At 38.5% G+C, this 14027-nt stretch overlaps 1 protein-coding gene across 1 annotated transcript in view; it reads left to right on the top strand.

Annotated features, from left to right (window-relative positions):
• The window catches only part of LOC124712908 (ras GTPase-activating-like protein IQGAP1), a 346898-nt gene that overhangs the window by 297907 nt on the left and 34964 nt on the right, over positions 1-14027 (top strand). Inside the window, exons 28-29 of the mRNA XM_047242907.1 lie at positions 578-680; positions 7597-7834. Of these exons, the coding sequence (XP_047098863.1) occupies positions 578-680; positions 7597-7834 (341 nt within the window). The remainder of the gene's footprint in view (positions 1-577; positions 681-7596; positions 7835-14027) is intronic.

The raw sequence follows: 14027 nt of genomic DNA, 5'->3' as shown, positions 1-14027 counted from the left end.
ATTGCACAGCTGAATGTATGTTAGGATTTATTTTGATAATGATGAGGAATACATCTATTACTTCTCCACCTGGAATCTGGCATGTCTGTCTGGGGCACTAGACACTGCTGTTGGTAATGTGTTACAGCACTGTAAAAGAGAAGTGTAGACAGTCTTCATTTTTTTAAAGAAACCTGGAAAACTACGTACTGTCCTGATTCTTGGAGAAAGTCCTCATTCCTCTCCTCATATTACAAAGTATTTGTCCAAGTAATAGTTATGGCTTCCCTCGTAGTACCTTTTGAGGAAGACCGTAGAGTGCATGGTGACCCCTAACTAACCTGCATTCTAGAAACCAAGAAGCACCTATGCATGCATGTAGAAACTTTGTGCCCCCCCCCCCCCCCCCAACTTTCTCACATGTTATCGAAGGTATAGGTTCTATTCAATACCCAATTTAACGGAGGGAGTTTGTTTAGCACTGTTTTTTTAATTTTCAGTTAGGAGAATAGGCATTTTAATATTTGAGCAAAATATAACTCTGTTTTTATCATTATAACATACAGTATCATCACTTATACTGGCATTTTGTTTTAAGCATCATGTGAATCTGCCTTGTGCCAGAAAGGCATGTGCCTGGAACTGGTAAACCACTGTGAGCTTCTGGATGATGATTCTGAAATCAGCAGACTATTTGTCAGGTATGTATAAGCTCTGTAAGAGTATGCATTAATTAGTGTGCTTAATACTTTCATCCACATTAGTGTAGTTTGCATTGTTCTCAAGTCAACTGAAATTGTCATAGAGAAGATATAAATGCAATGACTATTAGTAATAGATCACTAAATGTTTGTCTCAAACTGTGACTGAAAGAAATTAAATGAGTTGTAAAACTCCAAGCATAAATTTTGTTAGTCAGTAAATTAGTAGGTCATTGTTTGAGGAAAATGACTATGAAATTATCTAAATGGATCTCTGGTAAATGGTGTAGCTTAAATTATATTAAAAATTATTTAATGCAGAAACATCAAATCCCAGATCTTGTAGAAAAACTGTAAAGAGTATAATCTTTGTTAAAAAGGGATACCAATGAAATATTAAAGGTGTCATGTACCAATCTTCAAACGAAAAACAGAAATATGTTAATCTCTTACCTAAAAAGTTGCATAGGAGGTGCCTTCATTAAAGGAACTTTGATGAGTGGATTTAGTAAGAAAAGATATGTAAGCTAGTGGTGGTTACCAAGTATTATGCAACAGATATCAACATAATTATGATTTGCCTTTGTTTCATGGAACTGCATCGCACCAATAATATAAAACATTATGAGCATTAATGAGGATTTTCAGCAGATATTGAAGTGTAAGTATAGGTATAGTGGTTTTCTGGAAAAACAGTATTAACTGGTGCTATGGAGGATGCAAATTCTCTTCACAAATATGTAGTTGTACATGGTCTTTCCCAATGTGTTTGTTCAGAGAACACACGTTACAGTACACAATACAAGTAATCCGTTTATTGCATACATTACTCATACCTCAGTACATATGCAATCAATAAGAATTAAAAATCCTTTCAGGGATTTCTACAGAAAGAAATGGTAGGTGACATTTCACTCGGATAATACATCATTTAACTAGGTTCTGTTCCTACCTTTTAGTCACTTATCTTAACGCTTTGCAGCTACCACAACTTACATCCATTTTAACCAGCTTACTGTTGATATCTATTTACAGTTTTTATTCCCCCTACTTACTTTTATTGCCAAACTGACAATTCCTTAACACCTTCTGTTAGTCAAGTTGTGCCAAAAATTTCTTTTCATCCCTGTTTGATTCAGTACCAACTTGTTAGTTAGCACATCTACCAATCAAATTTTTGGATTTCTCCTGCAGTACCATATTTCAAAAGCGTCTGTTCTCTTGTTGTCTGAACTGCTTATTGTCCCTGTTTCACGTCAGCACAAGGCTGCACTCCAAAGAAAAAAAGTTTTCGTGTCTACTTTGGCCATCATCAATCAACAACAAAATTCATCTACTACTTTTAGTGTCCTTTCCTAGTATAATTCCCTCACCATTACCTTATTTAATTCACATATGTTTGATTAACCCTATTTTATTTTTGTTGATGTTCTCCTTGTAATCTTTTATCAAGACACTATCCATTCAGTGCAATTGCTCTTCCAAGATCTCTGCTGTCACTGAAGTTCTCTTTGGCTTACTTCATTGCCTGCTCTTCATACAAATTGAATAATGTCTCATTCTCTTCTCAGCTACTGCTTCCCTTTAATGTCCTTTGATAACTCTTGACTGGGTTCTTTAGAAGTTGTAGATGAACTTTCACTCGCCCCTATTACCTTCAGAATTTCAAAGTATGTCTCCCTGTCAACATTTTCATGAGCTTTCTCTAAATCTACAAATGCTATATACATAGGTTTGCCTTGCTTCAGTTTATCTTCTAACATAATTTGTAGAGGCAGTATTGTTTGAATGTTCCTGAATTTCACTGGAATCCAAACTTATCTCCTCCAAGGGTGGCTACTATCAGTATCTCCATTCTTCTGTAAATCATTTGTGTTTGTGTTCTGCAATTGTGGCCTATGATGATTTGTTTGATGGTTTGCTATTAATCATACCTGTCAGCATGTACCTTCTTTGAAATAAGAGTTATCACATTCCTCTTGATGTCAGTATTTCATCTATCTCATACATCTTGGCCACTAAGTGGAATAGATTTTGTTGTGGTACATCCCAAGGATATCAGTAACTCATAGAGAGAATTTTGCCTACTTCAGCTGCCTTGATTTTAAATGGGTCTTTCAGTGCTCTGTCAATTTCTTCACTCATTATTGCATCCCTCAGCTCATCTTCATTTATTTTTTCTGGGAGATGGGATTAGGATTGCTTGGAAGAACCATAGATTCTTGAGAGCTACAGACAGAGCATTAGGGAGCAGTAGACTATAACAGGAAAGGAATGCTGTAGAAGATGAATGAGTAGCTTTGAGAGATGAAATAGTGAAGGCAGCAGAGGATCAAATAGGTAAAAAAAACAAGGCCTAATAGAAATCCTTGGATAATACAGGAAATATTGAATTCAACTGCTGAAAGGAGAAAATATACAAATGCAGCAGTAAAGTAGGGGAAAGGGAATGAAATTGACAGAAAGAGCAAAATGGCTAAGCAGAAATGGCTAGAAGACAAATGTAAGGATTTAGAAGCGTATTTCAATAGGGGAAAGATAGATACTGCCTAGAGGAAAATTAAAGAGTTCTTTGGAGAAAGGAGAAGCAGATGTATGAATATCGATAGCTCAGATGGAAAACTAGTCCTAAGCAAAGGAGGGAAAACTGAAAGGTGAAGCAGTATATGATGGTCTGTTTGAGGCAGATGAACCTGAAGGCAGTATTATACAAATGGAAGAGGACATTGATGAAGATAAGGTGGGAGATGTGATACTGTAAGAAAAGAGTTTGACAGAGCACTGTAAGACGTAAGTTGAAAAAAAGTGTCTGGGAATATGGGAATAGACGACATTCCATCAGAGCTACCGACACCCTTGGGAGACCCAGCCATGACAGACCCCTTCCATCTCGTGTACAAGATGTATGAGACAGGCGAAATACCCTAAGTCATTCAAGAAGAATATAATAGTTCCAGTTATAAAGAAAGCAGGTGCTAACAGGTGCAAATATTGCTGAATCATTAGTTTCATAACTCATAGTTGAAAAATTCTAACATGATTTCCTTATAGCAGAATGGAAAAACTGTTAGAATCTGACCTCAGAAAAGATAAGTTTGGATTTCAAACCTATGTCTATAGCATTTGTAGATTTAGAGAAAGCTATGAAATCCTGAAGGTAGCAGGGGTAAAAATACAGGGAGTGAAAGGCTATTTACAAATTTTTCAGTAACCAGATGGCAGTTATATGAGTTGAGGGGCATGAAAGGGAAGTAGTGGTTGGGAAAGGAGCGGGACAGGGTTGTAGACAGTCACCAATGCTATTCAGTCTGTGCACCGAGCAAGCAGTAAATGAAACTAAAGCAAAATTTGGAGTAAGAATTAAAGTCCAGGGGGAAAAAATTAAAACTTTGTGGTTTGCCAAGGTCATTGTAATTCTGTCAGAGACAGCAAAGGACTTGGAAGAGCTGTTGAATTGAATGGGCAGTGTCGTGAAAGGAGGATGTAAGATGAACATCAACCAAACCAAAACAAGGGCAGTGGAATGTAGTCAAATTAAATCAGGTGATGCTGACGGAATTAAGTTAGGAAAGGGGACACTTAAAGTAGTAGATGAGTTTTGTTATTTGGGCAGATAGGTTAAAATTGTAGAGGGAGACCAAGTTGCAGTAATTGTTGGGAGATGAAGAGGCTGGCACAGTATAGAGTAGCTTGTAGAGTTGCGTCAAACCAGTCTTCAGACTAAAGACCACAACAACGCTTTCCATCATATTCTCTTAAAGTTTCCTTTCTTTAAACAGCTCTTCTGTATATTCCTTCCACCTCTGTCTTTCCTTCTTTGCTTAGCACTGGCCTACCATCTGAGCTCTTACTATTTGTGCTGTGGCTTCCCTTTTCCCCAAAGGTATCTTTGGTTTTCATATAGACAGCACTTACGTATTCCGTAGTTATGTACACTTCTACACTTTTGCATTTCTCTAGCCATACCTGCTCTGCTATTTTGCACTTTCTATCATCTCTGTATTCCCTTTCACTTGCTTCTTGTGCTGCATTTTTGTGTTTCCTCATATAGTCCATTAAATCCAGTTTCTCCCATGTTATCCAAGGATTTCTACTAGACATTGTCTTTTTACCTATTTGATTCTCTGCTGCCATCACTAATCCTATATAATCTAGTTCTTTCTGTTCATCACAGTCCCATTTCTTTAATTTCCAACTATTCCACAATTCTTGCAGTTCAGAATTTGTTTTCTAAATCTCTGTCCCACAAGTATGTAATCTACTGAAACCTTCTGTGAACTCTCCCTCTCATCTATGAAGACTGCCTGAAAAGTAATGCTTCCATCTTCGTAATTCTTCAACAGTTGGCAGCATTGATATGCGGCAGATACTGACTTGTTCCATAGTCTCTTCTGTACAGCTCCAGTTGGCAGGAAGCCTTAGCATTGAACGGTTGTGTTGTTACAGTGTAAAATATGGAACCTTGTGCAGACAGTCAGTCAGTGCGATTTAAGCAATGTGTAGTCATTGAATTATTGACAGCAGAATGTGTCACCACAAAGGAGATTCATCAGAGAATGAAAGCAGTTTATGGTTATTGTGTTGATGTGAGTACTGCTCATCATTTGGTGAGTAAGTTTAAAGGTGTTGAGGCAGGAACATCTGATCTGCATGACAAACAAAGAGTTGGACGTCCTGTGACAACAACCACTGAGTTTCACAAGCAAAAGGTTGACAGATTGATCCAGGATGATCATCGTATCACTCTGAAAGAAGTTACAAGCACAATCGGCGTTTCACAAGAACATGTGGGTCACAATATTGCTTTTCTTGGCAAACCACACACTTCATGTGCCACTGCAGCAGAACTTCATAGACTGAATCTCACCACTGTACGGCATCCTCCATACAGTCCAGATTTAGCACCGTCTGACTTCCATCTGGTCCCGATAATGAAAGACGATCTGCTGGGTCATCATTATGCTTCTGCTGAAGGCGCTGAGAGAACTGTGAGACTTTGGTTGCAGAAACAGAGTGGCGACTTCTTCCATAACGGCATCAGAAAACTTGTTCATCGTTGGCAGAAATGTATCCAATTGGTTGGTGATTATGTGGAAAAGCAAATATTGGTAATTAAAAATCACATTCTAAGGATTATTTCTGCATTTGATTTACTAAAATATTTCCATCCATACCCAATTAACGAAGGTGGAGGCATTACTTTTCATTCAACTGTCATACATACACAACACTCTTAAACCAAGTGTTAGACATCTTCAATTGTACTATGTGTAAAACTCTATCAGACAAATTCCCATTTCATTTCTTTCCCCCAGTCCATTATCTCCATATATTTTCCATTGTCTTCCTTCTCCTGCCATCGAATTTCAGTGTCCCATAACAATTAAATTTCCTCTCAAATAACTATTTGGATAATTTCATTTATAGTGTACATTCTTCCAATCCCTTCTTCATCGGTGGAACTATTAGCATACAAACTTTTATTACTGTGTTGGGCATTAGCTAAGTATCTTTCTTGGTTACAATAATGCATTCACTAAGTGTTCGTAGTAGCTTACTTGCTTTCATATTGTCTTATTCATTATTAGACATACTCCTGCATTACCTCTATTTGATTTTATGTTGATCACAAATACTCGCTTGACCAGAGTCCCTGTTCTTACTGCCATTCCATTTCACTAATTCCCAGTATATTTACCTTCGTTATCCATTTCTGTTTTTAAATTTTCTATTCTACCCACCTACACTCTGACCTGTAAAACGCAAGTTTTGTTCTTCCTGATGACAGTATCCAACCTGAGTAGCCCCAACTGGAGACAAAGTATGTCTGACTAAATTTCTTAACTAACACACATTTTTGAATTATCTGTGTGGTACTTCTGAATTGGCCAATTTCTGTAACTTAATTTGTATATTTTTTCTACCTATCTGCTTCTGGAGGAGTCACAGGTGCAATTGGAAAAATATGATAGAAACTCTGTATTGCTTCCATAAATTCAAAAGACATTTACATGACACATTTATATTTACTGAACTACATAAGCTCTCCTGATATAATAATTCATATTACTGTCGGATTTGCTGGTGGGTACTTTATTTACTCATACCGTATTTTCAGCAATTTACCTGGTTACCATCCTCAAATGAAATTCCATATTGCTTTGTTGTGCTGATGCTGCTTCTGTAAATTAAAATACATATGTAGCAGATGCAAAAGTCAGTACTGCCCCTTAATAATATAATGTATACATGCAACACCAACATGTCATAAACTACAACGAGAGTAGTGTGCAACTATCAACAAGTGCTATTAAAACCATCTACTGGCTGAGACAACGAGTATTGTATTTTAATATGTGCAAAAATGGAGTGCCATGTCAGGTGTAAATGAAACAGCCTTTGTCTACATATATATGATTATCCACCAATCTGATTTCAATGTACTATTTAAGGACATAGAATTCATATTTTACACAAAAGTTAACATGCTTACTGTTGCACATACAGGCCTTTAATGAAATGATAGTAGAGGAAACTGAAGTAGCAAAAAACAAGTCATTGTTTACTTATACTAATTAAATCACTGCATTCATGAGATGAAAACCCAAGTATTACATAAAAATCTGACCATGTAATGTGTATAACTGACTGGTTGTGCTTACAGACTGTATCTAAGGAGTTGGAGAAGTTGAAGACCAATTAGTTCCTCAGGCTTATCTTAAATTAGTACCAAATTGACTGATCAACCAATAATTTTCCCAGTAGTTATGTAGTACACACAGATATTCCTTTTCTGTAGAAATTGTCATAATTTTTATTTGTCATGGTTTTTCCCCCTTGCTTCAAAATCAGGTTTAAGGCTGTTCTTTTTCTTTGGTGGTAATTTTGTTGACATTTAATACAATTTTCTTCTCAGTGCGAAGGAGTTATTGCTGCAGCTGTTACCACAAATGGAAGGAGCCAGTTTGTTAGAAGCTCTGTCATGCAAGTGCACTGGTCAATCTGAAGATAATGAATTACAAAGACTCTCCCAACTTCTAGCGCAGCTTGAATTAGCAGGCTTGGTAACTCATACTGATGGTTTTCAGCAGCTTGTAACTGCAGTTGCGTCTGACATATGTCGCCGTGGTCGGAGAAGACAGCTCCTGAGAAAGGTATTTTGCTATAAGTGAATTTTGTTATTGTTGTTCATTCAAGTGTTACATATTCTATTGATTTGTGGTGTATATCAGAGATTGTTCATTTCACTGTTTAGAGTGAGAAGCAAAAACTGCATGACATTGTTATAAAAAGAAGAATTATACCCAGAAATTCATTAAATTAACTGGGACAGTTGGGCTGACCAGTATTTAACTCCAGCAAATGCAGCTCCTAGTTCAGCAGACAGGAGCACTTGTAAATAAAATCCACTAGTACTCCTACCTTTCAGAATCACAAGTTCCTTCTTTAGCTTAGGAGAATAGGAGTTTTGGGGGAATGGGGTAAGAGGACCTCTGAGGTAAAAAAAGAAGAATGTAAAGATAAATTTAGAAGTATAGGTATTATGGTGTAAATCATGTTGGACAGTGGCTCTTTGCAGAGAGGATGTGTGATAGGGAACTGTGGACAGGATGAGGTTTGTGTAAGCTTGGTGGCAGAGACACAGAAAACAAAGCTCACATTTTCAAACTGTGTTGCTGCAGTGAACAATCAGGTTCATTCGGCTGTGATACATTGTATTAAATGTTCATAGCTATGAAGAGAATAACGGACATTGTAACCAATTTTGATCAGTCATTAAGATGAGAGAAATTTTGTTTCATGTCTTTACGATGGTGCATCAGCTGCTCCACAGTTATAGCCTATGTCGTGTCAGTAGGTAAGAACAGCTGATGAAGCTTTGTGAAGACATCAGGTACAGTTTTTCTCAAAAATGCTATCGTCTAATGACAAAGTCTTTGAACTGGCTACAATATTTGTCATTTTAGTGCAGTTTGAACTGTTATTATAAGTAAAAATGTAAAAACGCTATCACCTAATCTACATCTACATTGATATTCCACAATCCACTTTACAGCACAAGGTGGAGAGTATCCTGTACCCCTACTAATCATTTCCTGTTCTGTTCCACTCGCAGATAGAATGAGAGAAAAATGACTGTTTGTATGCCTCCATATGAGCCCTAATTTCTCGTATCTTATCTTCGTGGTCCTTACGCAAAATGTATGTTGGCAACAGTAGATTCATTCTGCAGTCAGCTTCAAACACTGGTTCTCTAAATTTTCTCAATAGTGTTCCTCGAAAAGAATGTCACCTTCCCTTCAGGGATTCCCATTTGAGTTTCCAAAAGCATCTCTGCAAAATTTGCGTGTTGTTCAAACATTCTAGTAACAAATCCAGCTGCCTGCCTCTGAATTCCTTTGATGTCTCCCGTTAATCCGACCTTGTATGTATCCCAAACACTCGAGCAGTATGCGTCAGTAGGTTGCATTAGCATCCTGAATGTGGTCTCCTTTACAGATGAACCACACTTTCCTAGAATTCTCCCATAAACCAAAGTCACCCATTTGCCTTTCTTACCGCAATCCTCACATGCTCACTCCAGTTCATATTGCTTTGAAACATTATGCCCAGATATTTGGATGATGTGACTGTGTCAATAAGGACACTACTAATACTGTATCCAAACATTACTCATCCATATTATCTTACATTTTTGTACATTTAGAGCTAGTTGCCATTCATCACACAAACTAGAAATTTTGTCTAAGTCCTATTGTATCCTCCTATAGTCACTCAACTTCAACACATCACTGTACTCCACAGTATCATCAGCAAACAACCATAGATCACTGTCCGCCAAATCATTTACATGTATAGAGAATAGTAGCAGTCCTATCACCCTTCCCTGGGGCACTCCTGACGATACTCTTGTCTCTGATAAACACTTGCTGTTGAGGAAAACATACTGCGTTTTATAATGTAAGAAATCTTAGAGCCACTCACATATCTATGAACCTATTCCATTTGTCCATATCTTCTTTAACGGCGTGCAATGGTGCACCGTGTCAAACACTTTCTGTAAATCTAGAAATATGGAATCTGCCTGTTACCCTTCATCCATAGTTTGCAATATATCACATGAGAAAAGTGCAAGCAAAGTTTCTAAAGGCATGCTGATTTTTTGAGATAAGTTTCTCAGTCTCAAGAAAATTCATTATGTTCGAACTGAGAATATGTCCAAGGATTCTGCAGCAAACTGATGTTAGTGATACTGATGTGTAATTTTGTGGGTCCATTCTTTTGCCCTTCTTACATACAGGAGTCACCTGCACTTTTTCCAGTCACTCGGGACTGTTGATGATGATCTGAATTGTAATTCATGTGCTACAGATCTTAAGCGTCCAATCGGCCAATATCTTCAACTCCTCCATTATGGATAATAGCAGGCTTTGGGCATGAAAGTATCAAAAAGCTGAATTACTTTTTGTACTTTCACTCACTAATTTTATATGGCATAATATTCTTTAGTGACTCTTTTTGGAGCAAGACAGACAGAAGCATGTAATGAGGGTGCTGACCACTGTAGAACCTCTTGAAGACAGCTCATTAAACAGTTAGACATACTGACAATAGCCTTGCAGCGCATTTACTACTGTAGAAGTTTGTTTTCAGTGATCAATTGCAATTCAAAAACAACAGTAACATTCATTATTGCATTAATGGAAAGAGAAAATATTTACACTAATCGCTGTTCGTCCATAATGTGGCACAGAAATGAGCAAGATATTCAGCCACAAAAAACTACAACTTACCTGTTGAATCTAATGGCTAATACAATTAACTTCAAGCATAAACTGAAATCATTATATTTGCTGGACAAATTCTTCTGCTCCATATTTTTTTACATGTGTAATTTTATAATCCTGGTTTGTAGGTCTGTTGGAATGTAGTCAAGAGTTAATCATGGTGCTCAAAAAAGAATTACAAGTATCAAAGATTAATACACAAGGCTGTTGTGTAAATTGTCAGTATGTTGTCATATTTTTTGCTGGAAAAAAGTGTTGTAAGTAAAAGCTAACTCATTCTGCATCACAGGAAGAGACTGCATTTATGATACATGAAACAAGCAACCAACTAAAACCATCTTCTTCAAATAAGTTGAGGGAACATTGCCTTGATAAGTTTGTTGAAAAGTAAAGGTATCTTGATAGGTAGCCCTCCATGTCATTTTAAGGCATTTTCCAAATCATATCTTGAAAACAATGGGGTTACCTGTTGAAATATCAGAATTTTTGACAAATTTATGCACCCGTATTTGCACAAGTTATTAGAGCATAGTATGTGCTGCGAAAAGCTTCTGCTTAACCAACTATATAGAGTAACTGAAAATAAATCATTTCATTGTCCAAATCAGTTCAGTAGTGGTGAAACTATCCTTTGTACTTAACATCCCTATTGTTGACACTCATACTGAACTTAAAGGTTGTGTTTGATACGAAAGTTCTTAATGTGACTGATTTTAATTTCAATGTTGCACTTATGTTTTGTTGAAAGTGTGAGATCAAAAATTGCCTGAAATCCTTTTGTCTTGAAATTAATAGTGCAAGGGCACACACTGCAAGTAGTTCGCTTTCACTAACCTTTTTCCCACAAGCAGAGCATTTACTACCCGTCTTCTCTAGACAGTCACAACGGAATTTGCATTTTCGTGTACCAAAAAGTTTATTTTCAAAAGTTAAGTCAGAGTATCACAGCAGCAGTTTTGTTTCTACAGCAAAATTAGACTCTGGAACAAAAATAGAAGTCATCATAGTAGATGAATATTTTACTCTAGCAACAGTTGTGCAAAATATTAAAACATTCAAAAAAAATAAAAAAGGAACAATATCTCAAATTTCAGAAGCCCGTCAGGTTAAATTTTATTTATTTTCATCATTTGAGTATTACAAAAAGTTAAATTAATGAACATGAATACAGAAACTTGGAAACAGAAATAAATAACTTATTTTCTTCCAAAAGAACAAAAAAGGTTGAAAAAGGTGACAAATTTTAAACGGTGACAGCATTAAGAAAGGTGACTGTTTCTTCACCCTCTAAGCACAATATTAATTCATTGGTACACTGCAAGTAATTGCCTTAACATTGCTGCCAAAGTAACAAAAGTCCCAGGATCTCCACTAGAGAAAACAGGGTGGCACTATAATTCCCCTTCGTATTGATTTCCCTGTAGGTGCTATTGTGATTCCATCACAACACTACAGTGTGTGTGTGTGTGTGTGTGTGTGTGTGTGTGTGTGTGTGTGTGTGTGTGTGTGTGTGTATAGTTATAATAGAGGGAAACATTCCACGTAGGAAAAATATATCTAAAAACAAAGATGATGTGACTTACCAAATGAAAGTGCTGGCAGGTCGACAGACACACAAACCAACACAAACATACACACACAATTCAAGCTTTCACAACAAACAGTTGCCTTGTCAGGAAAGAGGGAAGGAGGGGAAAGACGAAAGGATGTGGGTTTTAAGGGAGAGGGTAAGGAGTCATTCCAATCCCGGGAGCAGAAAGACTTACCTTACGGGGAGAAAAGGACAGGTATACACTCGCACATACACACACATCCATCGGAACATGTACAGACACAAGCAGATATGTGTAAAGGCAAAGAGTTTGGGCAGAGATGTCAGTCGAGGCGGAAGTACAGAGGCAAAGATGTTGTTGAATGACAGGTGAGGTATGCGTGGCGGCAACTTGAAATTAGTGGAGGTTGAGGCCTGGTGGGTAACGGGAAGAGAGGATGTATTAAAGGGGAAGTTCCCTCTTCAGAGTTCTGATAGGTTGGTGTTAGTGGGAAGTATCCAGATAACCCGGACGGTGTAACACTGTGCCAAGATGTGCTGGCCGGGCACCAAGACATGTTTAGCCACAGGGTGATCCTCATTACCAACAAACACTGTCTGCCTGTGTCCATTCATGAGAATGGACAGTTTGTTGCTGGTTATTCCCACATAGAAAGCTTCACAGTGTAGGCAAGTCAGTTGGTAAATCACGTGGGTGCTTTCACATGTGGCTCTGCCTTTGATCGTGTACACCTTCTGGGTTACAGGACTGGAGTAGGTGGTGGTGGGAGGGTGCATGGGACAGGTTTTACACTGGGGGCGGTTACAAGGGTAGGAGCCAGAGGGTAGGGAAGGTGGTTTGGGGATTTCATAGAGATGAACCAAGAGTTTACGAAGGTTAGGTGGACGGCGGAAAGACACTCTTGGTGGAGTGGGGAGGATTTCATGAAGGATGGATCTCATTTAGGGGCAGGATTTGAGGAAGTCATATCCCTGCAGGAGAGCCACATTCAGAGTCTGATCCAGTCCCGGAAAGTATCCAGTCACAAGTGGGGCACTTTGGGGGTTCTTCAGTGGGAGGTTCTGGGTTTGAGGGGATGAGGAACTGGCTCTGGTTATTTGCTTCTGTACCAGGTCGGGAGGGTAGTTGCGGGATGCGAAAGCTGTTTCACGTTGTTGGTGTAATGGTTCAGGGATTCAGGACTGGAACAGATTCATTTGCCACGAAGACCTAGGCTGTAGGGAAGGGATCGTTTGATATGGAATGGGTGGCAGCTGTCATAATGGAGATACTGTTGCTTGTTGGTGGGTTTGATGTGGACAGATGTGTGTGAAGCTGGCCATTGGACAGATGGAGGTCAACGTCAAGGAAAGTGGTATGGGATTTGAAGTAGGATCAGGTGAATCTGATGGAACCAAAGGAGTTGAGGTTGGAGGGGAAATTCTGGAGTTCTTCTTCACTGTGAGTCCAGATCATGAGGATGTCATCAATAAATCTGTACCAAACTTTGGGTTGGCTGGCCTGGGTAACCAGGAAGGCTTCCTCTAAGCGACCCATAAATAGATTGACGTGCGAGGGGGCCATCCTGGTACCCATGGCTGTTCCCTTTAATTATTGGTATGTCTGGCCTTCGAAAGTGAGGAAGTTGCGAGTCGGGATGAAGCTGGCTAAGGTAATGAGGAAAGAGGTTTTAGGTAGGGTGGCAGGTGATAAGTGTGAAAGGAAGTGCTCCATCGCAGCGAGGCCCTGGACGTGCATAATATTTGTGTATAAAGAAGTGGCATCAATGGTTACAAGGATGGTTTCCGGGGGGTAACACATTGGGTAAGGATTCCAGGCGTTCGAGAAACTGGTTGGTGTCTTTGATGAAGGATGGGAGACTGCATGTAATGGGTTGAAGGTGTTGATATACATAGGCAGAGATACGTTCTGTGGGGGCTTGGTAACCAGCTACAATGGGGCGGCCGGGATGATTTGGTTTGTGAATTTAAGGAAGTAGGTAGAAGGTAGGGGTGTGGGGTTACGGT

The sequence above is a fragment of the Schistocerca piceifrons genome, chromosome 1 (assembly GCF_021461385.2).
Source record: "Schistocerca piceifrons isolate TAMUIC-IGC-003096 chromosome 1, iqSchPice1.1, whole genome shotgun sequence".
Taxonomy (NCBI): domain Eukaryota; kingdom Metazoa; phylum Arthropoda; class Insecta; order Orthoptera; family Acrididae; genus Schistocerca; species Schistocerca piceifrons.
Note: the sequence above shows the minus strand (reverse complement) of the source record. Positions and strands in the feature narration are given on the sequence as shown.